The sequence below is a fragment of the Myotis brandtii genome, unplaced genomic scaffold (assembly GCF_000412655.1).
Source record: "Myotis brandtii unplaced genomic scaffold, ASM41265v1 scaffold898, whole genome shotgun sequence".
Lineage (NCBI taxonomy): Eukaryota > Metazoa > Chordata > Mammalia > Chiroptera > Vespertilionidae > Myotis > Myotis brandtii.
This window is the reverse complement of record NW_005371683.1, coordinates 24703-36885: the sequence shown is the minus strand read 5'-3', so window position 1 is coordinate 36885 and position 12183 is coordinate 24703. Positions and strand designations below refer to the sequence as shown.

The 12183-nt window shown below is 39.7% G+C and overlaps 1 protein-coding gene and 1 pseudogene across 1 annotated transcript in view; both read left to right on the top strand.

The window, feature by feature from the left end:
* Positions 1-11179, top strand: part of CR1 (complement component (3b/4b) receptor 1 (Knops blood group)) — a 66629-nt gene extending 55450 nt beyond the window's left edge. The window contains exons 27-31 of the mRNA XM_014532571.1: positions 2400-2591; positions 4669-4692; positions 5893-5968; positions 6686-6971; positions 10548-11179. Coding sequence (XP_014388057.1) covers positions 2400-2591; positions 4669-4692; positions 5893-5968; positions 6686-6887 — 494 coding nt within the window. The 3' untranslated portion in view covers positions 6888-6971; positions 10548-11179. The remainder of the gene's footprint in view (positions 1-2399; positions 2592-4668; positions 4693-5892; positions 5969-6685; positions 6972-10547) is intronic.
* Positions 9103-12183, top strand: part of LOC102258213 — a 13050-nt pseudogene continuing 9969 nt past the window's right edge.

Here is a 12183-nt window from a genome sequence, read left to right as displayed (position 1 = left end):
GCCAAAGGGGTCGCGACCCACAGGTTGAGAACCGCTGCCTTGGAAGGTCAATAAGAGACTAGAAGCACTTTGTTGTGAAGACAGTAGAAGTGAGGTCGGAGCAGTTAGTTCTGGAATTACTAGGTGTGGAGTCTCACTATAACTTCCAAGTCCAAAGGTAAAGAGTTTATTGCCTCTTTCCTGCACCAAGTCCCAGGAATGATTTTTGTTATTCTGCCTATGTTTGCAAAAATGAAATATGACTTTAAAACCTTACTGGGCAATATTCTAAAAAGCTACAAAATGTGGAATTAAAAATCATATTCTATGACTAGGCCTGCTACTGAGATCTTTACAAAAGTGATGTGTGTTAGTCTCCCAAAGAATCTGATGAGGTGGGATGATTATTCTTGCTGTCTTACTGAGGAGGAAATTGAGGTGTAGAGTGACCCAGTTACTAGCCTATGATCCTCAGCACAGGAGTGATGGTGCTAGGACTGGACCCCAGCTCATCCCCTGCTTTCTAACTCTGCACTTTATATTGACTCCTTTTAAAAATCTGATGAGGTGGGATGATTATTCTTGCTGTCTTACCGAGGGGGAAATTGAGGTGTAGAGAGATCCAGTTACTAGCCTATGATCCTCAGCGCAGGAGGATGGTGCTAGGATTGGACCCCAGCTCATCCCCTGCTTTCTAACTCTGCACTTTATAGTGGCTCCTTTTAAGTGTGGCTTTTTGACTTTTCAAAACTATAAGTTAAGGGCTTTTTGCTTTGCTTGTTTCTCTTCTATGCTTTCATTTTTCAAATACTATGTAATGTTAAGGATTAGTTAGTCTTATGGCTGCTGTGGTTACAGGACTTTATGGCCCTCCCTGACCTAAAAGTCTCAGAAATCCGGCTTGGCCTCCTGCCCCTCAATTTTAGAGACAGAGAAGAAGTGGGCCAACACAAGGATGGCAAGTGACTCTGTTTTGGTTATTTGCCAGAATGGATGGCACTTACAGAGTCCCTGTGGCTCCGCAGAAACCAAAAGCTCACCCCTCCTTTTTTTAAAAAAAAAAATTTTTAAAATCGATTTTCAGACAGAGAGGAAAGAAGAGGGAAAGAGCGAGAATCATCCATGTGAGAGCCAAACATCAATCAATCAACTGCGTCCTGCATGCTTCCTACTGTGGATTGAGCCTGCAACCCGGGCATGTGCCCTGTCAGTGCATGGGATGACGCCCAACCAGCTGAGCCACACCAGCCAGGGCTCCTCTTTGCTTTCCTATATAATAAAAGGCCAGGGACCATAAGCATAATGACCAGAATGACCCCTTGACCAGTTGCCATGAGGTGCATTGACCACCTTTTGGTCCCTCCCCCTCCCAGCCCATGAGGGTGGCGGGCAGGGTGGCGAGCAGCAGCAAGCAGCAGCAAACTATTCACACACAATTTCGTGTGCTGGGCCTCTAGTAGTTACATAAGAAGTATGAAGATTTAGGGAATCGTTCCAGGATTAACTATTCAGATTAGGACTCTGGGATAGTTTTCCTGAAAATAAAAGAATTGTATCCCATTCTCCTAGTAGCTGCTTTCTTTTCATTTACATAAAATTGTTTTTGTCTTAATAACTATTCTCTTCAAACATGTCTTATTCATTCTCTATTTTTAGCCTTAGCAAAATTAGCCAGGAATCTTACTTAAAAGACAGTTTCTTAATCTACATCCCCAAGAACTTTGATTCTGACATTTTGAGTTGGGGTCCAGAGGTCTATTTTTAACAAACCCACTAGAATATTCTGGTGAAGAAAGACCACAGACCATACTGAGAGAATTAGCACTTTACCTGATTGGGTTTTATAAAGGAAATTAGACTTTTACAACTGAAAAACAGGCTTTGCTTAAATCAAAGAAGTTGTGTCTGGGCAGAGAAAGACAGCACAGTAAGGTTGAGCTAAGTGAGATAAGTTAAGTTGAAAATTGATATTTCAAATTCAGAATCATGATTTACTAATGTCTTTGTTCTATATGTAGAAATGAGCCAGAAACAGGCATTTAATCGAGAGGCAAAAAGCAGTATTTGTTGTATTCCCAGAGACAGTTAATGTGATCTTCATATTTCCTGTGGTATGAACCAAGTGGATCTAGGCTAGAGTATGCTTATCCTAACTCCTCATCTTTCCACAGCTTTCCAGTTTCAGAGTTGCTCACAATTAAAAGTGGATTACAGTACATTCCATATTCCTAGGAAAATAAAGTTTGAGAATCTTAAATCATACGATGTTTAGGGGGGAGCTATCAATTTTTCTTGATTGAAAACATGACCCATCTTTGCTGAAGGGAAATAGATTTGGAGGGTCATAGGTCTTTCCATTATGGTAGTTATAACTAGAGTTATCAATAAAATATCAATTTCCTCCAATTTTCTAATTTCAGAGGTAAAATGCAGCCTCCCAAAGTTTACCAATGGAATCTGGAAGGAGTTGGACATGAGGCAAGAATTTCGATTTGGAGAGACTGTAACCTTGGAGTGTAAAGATGGATATACTCTGGAAGGCAGTCCCTGGAGCCAGTGCCAGGCAGATAACACATGGGACCCTCCTCTGGCCACATGTACTAGTACATCTGGTAAGTGCAAGAGCAGGAAGAAGGAATGTAGGTCCTCCCCAGTCATGCACTGTTCATTCATTCATCCGTACTGTCATCGAATGTGGTGTGATTGTTACAGCATCGAACGTGGTAGTGCTAAGGAGTGCAAGAGGAGCTCCTAATTCTTCTCCAAAAGCCCTTCGCAAAGAGAGTCAAGCAAGCCTTGCTCTCTCCACAGTTCTCAACCCATTCATCTTTCCTTGGGGACCTCGCTGAACCTTTTTGGTCTGCATCACTCTATTGTTGCATGCATCCCACAGTAATGATTTAGTTATAGCCCAGGGCCTTAAAAGTCAAGCCTATCAGAGATAGAGCAGGCCTTCAAGAATTTCAGCATGAGTCAGGAAGCACCTTCCAAGTTGCTGAGACCAGCTGTTCCATCTCCCTCACTGCTGTAGGCTACAGAATTCTAAACTGGTAAAACTACATCAGCAGATTTAGAAATCAGGTGTCATTGAGCTGTATTGGCAACTAGATAGAAAATTCTAAAGCCTGAACTTGTACACATCAAGGAGCTGATGAGCAAAATTAACAATGAATAACTTTCCTTAATCTAAGTTAGTGCTAGGCCTCCCTCACCCATTCTTATGATTCTTATTTGTAGCAGTGATTACCAAGATTGTTCAAGATGTTTTTATAGTTAATCCCTTGAATTGCTAGTTAATCTGACTTATAAATGATATTTCCAAATTATAAACTTGTAACCTCCTGAATATCAAATTATTTTCACTTTGGCAAAAAGCTATCTGGCTGAATGAATGCCTTTACAGCAGTGGTTCTCAACCTTCCTAATGCCGTGACCCTTTAATACAGTTCCTCATGTTGTGGTGACCCCCAGCCATAAAATTATTTTCGTTGCTACTTCAGAACTGTAATTTTGCTACTGTTATGAATCGTAATGTAAATATCTGATATGCAGGATGTATTTTCATTATTACAAATTGAACATAATTAAAGCATAGTGATTATTCACAAAAACAATATGTAATTATATATGTGTTTTCCGATGGTCTTAGGCAACCCCTGTAAAAGGGTCGTTCGAAACCCAAAGGGGTCGCGAACCACAGGTTGAGAACCGCTGCTATAGAGGGTTCGAAGATGTGGCCATGAAAGACAGAAAATTCTCATAATGAAGGACTACCCTACCAGACATTAAAAGAAATATAAAGCCACAATACACAAATCACTTTAAAGTAACACAAAATTGACTCATTTTTATAAGTGAAACAGAATAGATATTAATAAAATAAAGGTTATTATAAATAAAAGTATCTTACAGATGAAATATAACAGAGATGGTAAAGATGATCAAATAACATAGGTAGATTGAAACAAATTTAGGACTTTTTATCTTACAAAAAGTACCAGATGTATTAGAGAGTTAAAGTTTTTAAACTCAATATAAAAGCTAACGTAAATTATATTTATTTATCAAACCTCTGGAAGAAGACTTAAATTCTTTGAACTTTGGATATGACAGAGAAAATCATTAAAGATCAACAAATTTGATCTTTACAGCTTATGTGCATATTTTGGAAAGTAAGAGAGCAGTAGACAGATGAGAAATATGGGACAAATATAATGAAGAGTTAATAGTATTATCATACCAGTAGCAGTAGTGATAGTTGTGGTGGTAAAAATTAACATATATTGATTGAGAGCTTAATTCCACTGTTCAAAGGTTAGGTAGGTAAAGAGATGCTATAAATATGTAAAAACCATGTATGGGGGGAACATGTTCTAGAAGGGAATGTACCAAAGCATTTCATGGTGGTAGAATTATGTGTGATATTTTTTTTTGGTTCTGTTTTATACGTTCTTTGCTGTAGTTATATTAATTTTATGATAAAATGGTAAGTTAAAAAGAAAGGAAACAGACCACTGAATACTGAAGATAAAATGAGATTGTCTCAGTAAAACCAATGGTTTTTTAAATTAGAACAAAATTGGACTGTGCAATGATAAAAATTAGGCCAAATTGTCATTGGCTGAGGGCTCCTGTTCAATCATGTTGAGTGCTTGACTGATGCATTTGTGACCTTTGTCTTCCTTTTAGGTCGACGTAATGCTCGCATTATTGGTAAGTTTTATAAAGGGTTTGCTGAGAAACTGCAGCATCTTTAACAGTAAGTATCCACTTATAATGAATGAAATGTAAAAAGAGAGGTCAAAATATCTTACATTGCGATTTCACTTAGAAAGGAGACAGTGATAAACTCAGGCCACGGTGTGGCGAAACTAGTATCCTCATCTGCCTATAGAGTGTTCTCCACCAAAGGCTCTGCACTGTCTTTGAACCATTAAAGATGACCAGTCCTTCATCTTATTTTATTGTAGCTGGAGAATACAACCTGGGAATATTCTTCAGGGCGGTAGTCATGCTGACTTGCCCAAACTGAAAGCCACAGAGACCACTAAGCCCGTTTCTGGGATCTGAGTATGGAAGAGGAATAGTGTTATGAGAGAGTCGGCTTCAGAGGGAATTGGCAGAGTTTGTTGCATAGAATAGCTCCTGTGCCTCACACAAGAGATGTGCAGGGCCTGAGAGGTGGAACCCAGGAGTCTCAGCGCTGTTCTCACATGTTGTTGAAAGGCTGCTGTTGGACTACAGGTTACAAAATGGCTCTGCTCACTCCTTACCCTTAACCCTATAGAAGTGACAGTAACGAGCTGGATTAAACAAGAAGCAGAGGGGAGATCTTTTTGTTATTGCTGTTAATCCTCACCAGAGGATATTTTTTCCCATTGATTTTTAAAGAGAAAGAGTTGGGGTAGGGGAGGAGACTCAGCCCAACCAGGGCAGGGATCGAACCTGCAACCCAGGTAGGTGCCCTTGACTAGGAATCAAACCCATGACCCTTTGGTACACGGGCTGAGCTCTAACCACTGAGAAATGCCAGCCAAAGGGGAAATCTTAAAGGTAAGCCTGTGTCGGTGTTTTTTAAACCAGAATTTAGTTACATTTTTAAAAAATCATTGGCAACCTCTAGAACAGTAGTTCTCAACCTTCTGGCCCTTTTAATACAGTTCCTCATGTTGTGACCCAACCATAAAATTATTTTCGTTGCTACTTCATCACTGTAATGGCTCTAACCACTGAGAAATGCCAGCCAAAGGGGAAATCTTCAAGGTAAGCCAGTGTTGGTGTTTTTTAAACCAGAATTTAGTTACATTTTTAAAAAATCATTGGCAACCTTTAGAGAGACTAGATATGAAGATAGAGATGAAAAGCTAAGGGTTGTATTTTGCATGCACTTAATTACCTTGTTTTTCTGCCTAGGCATATCCTCCAGTGTGGTCATCTTTATTATACCCATCATTGTTTCCTGTTGGATGATTCTAAAGCGCAAAAAACGGTCAGTCCAGCCATGGGCTTTGCAATCACTAAGACCTATGCTCATACTCACTCACTAGCTTTGCACCCTGGGCAAGGTACTTAGTCTCTCTAAAGTTCATTTTCCTTGCCAGAAAAATAAGATAATAGTCGTTCCTACCGCAACACATTGCCTCTCTCTTATAATGAATGTCACAAAATGTTAGCTTTGTTATTTATACATGACTATTCTTACTGATATTTAAAAGTAATTCAATACTTCTTTTACTATCAGTTCTTATGTACCTTCATGACAACTGCTACTTTCCATACTATAGGTATTGTACAAAATACAGAACGTATATCTTCACTATGGGGGTGAAAGGAAGCCTTGTGTAAGATTGCAGTGCAAAGCCATTTAAATGTCACAATCCTGTTGTAACAGTATTTACTAATCAATATAACTTTGGAATAGAGAAATGTGTTGTCCTAAGGCATGGGCACTTGGCTATAAGCAGGTTAGAGTTCCGACACAACCTATAGAATGGTTTTAGTATTATTTTCTAATCCAAGTTTTTACTCAGTTTTGAAAAGTGTGACTTGGTTACATTTTTCTTTTTAGATGCCTTACAAAGATATCGGAAACCTGAGACAAATTATGCCCTAAATGTCCAAATGAAAGTTATTGATTACCTCCTTTCAAAACAAAAATGTATAAAATTTAGTTATTTTTCTCATCTTTTTCTCCCCTGCCAATTAGCAGTAATACAGATGCAAAATCTAAGGAAGTCAATATCCATTTACATCCCCAAGAAGGGAGCTGTGATCATGCGCAAAGTCTGCAAACAAGTGAGGAACATAGCAGGTACCGAACACAAATTGAAATCAAAATGCTTTCAACAACCCAAGTATCGAAATGGAAACAGGATTTAAATGTGCTATTGTACCTGGTAGATCACTAATACCAAAGGCGTTGGAAAGTACTTCAGGAGCTGGATACACTGCTGGTGGTGTCTTTCTTGGATAATTGTTTCCAGTGACTTGGGGTGAGGACCCTGGCAGTGCTGTGCACAGGCACTGTTTTCCTAAGCATTCCTGTATTATTGTGTGTTTGTTATCGGTGGAAGTGGTGTTCTTGGGGTGCCCTGGGGGAAAGAATTTTATTGAGGAGGTAAAGTTAAGGGGGTTCCCTTCCAAGACCCCATCTATGCCAGTCCCACCATGGGAGAAGTCCGAGCTTACCTTCAGCAGGGCTAGAATTAGGGATGCCAGTCTCCACCCCATAGTAAAGCACAGGCCAGTCCAGCATCCGCATGTGGGGTCCACATGGCCATGGGCCACGCGGCTTCTAGGACCACATGGCTATGGAGACAGAACAGGCGAGCGCACGGGGCAGGTGCAGGCCCTGAAGCGAGAGTGCCAGAGTACCAGACCAGAACAAGAGAGAGGGAACTCTTTGTCCTGGGATCATGTATTCCCAAATTTTCCTGAGTTTGCATTGTGTCTACCCCCCTAGCCAATCCATTGTTCCTCAAGCTAGACTGACAGGCAAGCACCTTTTCTACATCACCCTGACTGCACTGTGTATGCGCCCATCTCCCCCTGTGTTCAACTCCTTCCTCTCAGCATGTACCCTGACTGGGAATCGAACAGGTAACCTCTTGGTACCTGGGAGCTGTCAGAAAACTTACAAAGATATCAAAACCTAAGACAAAGTGATGCCCCAAATTTCAAAATGAAAGCTACTGACTACCTCCTTTCAAAACTAAAATGTATATAATTAAGCTATTTTTCTCATCTTTTTCTCCCCTGCCAATTAGCACTAATACCTGGCTGGGCAGGGGAGACGCATTTGTTTTCCTCTATTATCAGGGGACTTCGATGGAAAAATTATGCAAAACTGATTCATAGCCAGCCATGCTACCACCAAATATAAACAGACTAAATAACCAGACCATGAGGGCAATACTCGTCTTTATAAAAATTTTATTTAAAAATGTTCCAGAAGACTGCTTAAAATATCATTTGATTTACCCTATTCCTGCCAGGTGACCTGCCTAAAACACTTTGCCACCTTCCTTCCAATCTAAGTTGCATGAACCCAGCTCAGAATTCACTGACCCAACAAGCTCCCCCAGATTCCCAGATAACTCTAGTCCAAAGTGATGTCTCGCTTTAGAACTCAAAGCACTTCCTGTCTATTCCAATTTTTAAAATAAATTATTTTCTTTCGAGGATAATATATACTCATTGAAAACAGAAAATACCCAGAAACATAAAAATAATAAAAATCACTTGTAATAACCCACCCAGTGGTGGTTAGTATTATTAAGCTACTTTGCATATTATTTTACATTTGCAAGGTTATACTTTGAGATTATGTTGATGTGATTTTGGTTTCACAAATGACAACTGTTAGATTTAATGTAAGGTTTAATCTGAGATGTAAGATTTAATCTGACCAAAGCCAATAGATTGACCAAGACAAGCAGGGTAAGAGCGAAATATGGCATTTATTGGAAGCTCTCGGGTGAGGTCCCACGGTCTGGGGGTGCAGGCTGGGGGAGTCACACCCACCTATGCCTGGCAGAGATTTTTTATGCTGCTGTTGGACCAATCAGGTTTATCTGAGGTAGCTGGTGGCGGGTGATTGATGAGCGGGAAGTTGGTGCAGCTGCACCCTGGCCATCTTGAGAAGTCTTCAGTGGTTATTTATTGGCCATCAGCACAACAGGATGGCAGCTATTGTCCAGCAGGATGTGGCTCGGCAGTTCTGGGTTGTTTTGTCCAACTCAGCTGGTGGGATCAGGAAAGACCCTATTTTCCCAGCCCCAGACCTTACAGCAACCATTCTTCTCATTGTTAAAAACTGTATATAAATTCATCATATAGTATTTGGCTTTTCATTTGTCGTTTTTTACCTATCAACTCTATTGCATTCTTTCACTCACTCATTCATTGATTCTACAAATTTTGATTAGTCACAGATCATTGTAACAGGACAATCAATGAGTCCGGGTTGCCTGTCACTACTTGAGCCATTTCAGCAGACAGGGTTGAGTCATATAAGAGCATTTATTCCAATACTGCCGGCAGTGTGGGAGAGCAGCAGGTCATCCATAAAAATCTGCTCTGCTCCCCCTCCCCCACCGTAAGCCAGCTGCTTATATTGGGTAGATGGACAAAGATTACATGGGGAAGAAGGCAAAAGGGATAAGAATAGGTATGCAAAATGGGCAGTTTAAAGGTAATGCAGGCTGGGGTTTGCAAAGGCCTGGGGGTGCCTCTGGTTTCTGCAACAAGGTTGTTAACCTTTCAATGATAATAGGCAGCCCCTGGATGTGGAGGAAGGACCACATTTCCAGGTGAGCTCCCAGGTCCCACATGCAACTCCCATCCAGGCTGAAATGTGCTTTCTTTAATCAGAACAAAACAATCATAGTGAACAGAGCATGATTAATATTTCTTATCATTATAGCTGGTCCCCAATATTCTTTGTCGCCCGTAACCTTAATGTACGACACATTGTGCTTGTGTGTTTTCTCTCCCAGGCTAAATTAACCTACGCATTCATAAGGACCATCGAGTAAAATTGTCCAAATTTCTGAGTATAGACTTAATCAAATGAGAAGTGGTCAGTAAATATTTGAGAATCAATTTACCTAAATGTTATTTATCCTCAACTTTTTGGAGACATTCTTTTACATCAAGGTGCATCTTAAGTTGTGTTTATTAACTGTTGGCTGCTTTTTTATAAAAAGCTAGAAACTCCTTAATAAAGTAATGTCAAATTTTCATTTGTAAGATTGGAATTCTGACCACAGGTGTTCTACAGGAGAAGGTTAATCGTTTGTAGACAAGGAGTGAGCTAGAATCTGTGCCAAGCTGAAAAGCTGTGCACTCAGGTCAGGTACAGGGTCAGAGAGGATACATACAAGGAGGCAGACAGACTCCAAAGACACAGCCACGTGTTGGAACGCATGAGAACGCTCAATGATGATGCAGCTAACATGATGTCGGGAACACTTGTGAACTAGAAAGGGGACAGTGATGAAGGGTCAGGTGGCAAGAATTACTGGGAGTGTCAGGTGAGCTGAGGGGAGTCTGTCCATTTGTGACAACACAGTGTTCCCGGCCTTAAGAAAGAGTGGCGGAGGGAGCATTTGGGCACCTTAAACTATGCAATACCTCCTTTCAATCTTGACTGTGACAAGGACAGGAGGACAGTCTATCTGAAACTGCCCCTCGTCCAAACTAGCAGATTCTGTTTCCTTCCCCCTGCCATAACCATGGTTCAGAAAAGAGACTAAAGGAAAGGTATTGTGTGTTACAATGGACCTGTAGGTTTTCTGGAATAGGCTCTTTTTTTTAGTTTCTCAACTCTGAGGACACTTTTCCTTTTACAAAAAGAAATGGGGAATGGTCAAGTTATTGTTCATCTATTATCTACTAAGTATCTCAGTGTATGCCATACTGTCTTGTGTCCTACATAGCTACCAAAACAGAGGGCAATAAACACTTCTTTTAAATGTGTAAGATATACGTGATGTCAGTATCATGATTAGCAGCATAGAAATTTGTTGACTCTGCTGTCATTTAAATAAGAATTCCTTTTATTTCAGTGTCCTTCCTTGACAACATACTATAAAGCTGAAGAACATCTCAGATGAAAATGCTCGTCGGAAAGGAGCCAATTCATTTCAACAGAATAAGATCTGAGACTCATAAAGTCCTTGAAGTGACCTCACAGAGCGGCCAGCATGTGCACTTGGAGATGCTGGAGCTCTCCCAGTTCCCGAGGAAGCTCCCTCCTCGGAGTGCGGATGCTGTCACTCCATCTTCCTTCTTTGTGCTGAAATGAAAGAACACCCTGTCTAGCCAGGGGAAGGACTGCACTTAGGGCTTAGAAGTACCAGTAATCTCAGTTACTTAAAAGAAGAAGTTGTCACCTAGGATTTCTGTCTATAAGTTTGTCATTTGTCTTTCATATTTTTAATTATTCATATAGGTGATCTTGAACAATGTGGGGGTTAAGTGGTGCCATCTGAATGAAAATGCTGTTTCTGATTGGCCATTTGCTAAATACTGCATGCAACATCCCAGGATACAGAGGGGCAACTGTATAGTTACTGAAAAATATTCAAGTGCAGTTATTGAAAAATATTCACCCATGCAGTTCAGACTCTTGTTGTTCAAGTGTTAACTGTAATATGGAATGGGCTCAAAAAAGAGAATTTGGAAAATGCAGGAGGAAGATATGAAAAACAAGTAAGTCACATATAATTATACTGCCCAGGGATAACGACTGCTAATGTTTTAATTCACTTTCTGCTCATTTTTCTTCATATATATGGGTCTTTATACACACATATGTCTTTCTTTCTTAAATACCTTCTTTTTTGTTTGTTGAGCAGAATCCATTCCTTTTAGACAGATTGGAGTAAAAGATATGTATGTTTTCACTTTCTCAAAAAAAGATATGTAATTTCTGTTTCTTAAAAAGTCATTAGATGATTATAGGAAAGATGGCTTAAGAATACGCAAGAGAAATATTTGGGGGGGGGGATAAGCTTTGTATATTTCCTAAGCTCTATTTCAAAAGTACTTTGTACTATGCTCTGTTTAAAAAACATACTGAATTTTAAATAAAGGTAACATTTTTCTATAAAAGTAACTAGTTTACTTTTGAATGGATTCAGCATACACTAAATTTACTAAGAAACATGACTTTTAAGAATTTATCAAACTAATAACATGTATTGACACATTCTCAACAAGTAGCCCTAGAGTCTCTAAAAAATCCAAATCCTTATTATAGATGAAAAAGTCATTTGGGGTGATATTATGGGCCATCCTAGACAATATCAGAATCTTACTGGATATTTAATAATAGATTTGTGTATGACAACTGCTAACTTCTGTGTAATTCTGGTTTTAATAGTTGTTTTTGAAGTATATTATGATATTTATATTGATAAATATCACTAGTGAACTGGACCTCAACTAGAAGTTTAATTTAAAATCATGCAAGAGAAAAAAACACACAGCAGAACCAAAAAGTCAACTGACAAAGTAGGACAATAAATTGCAACATATCACAGGCAAAGGGTAACGGGCTTAATTGAGAGTTAGTAATTCAAAGACCAATTCTCCCCTACCTCTCTCTAAAAGGGCAAGAGATATTTATCCAGATCTCTCTCTCCCTCTCCCTTTCCTTCTCTCTCTCTCTCTCTCTCTCTCTTTCTCTCTCTCTCTCTC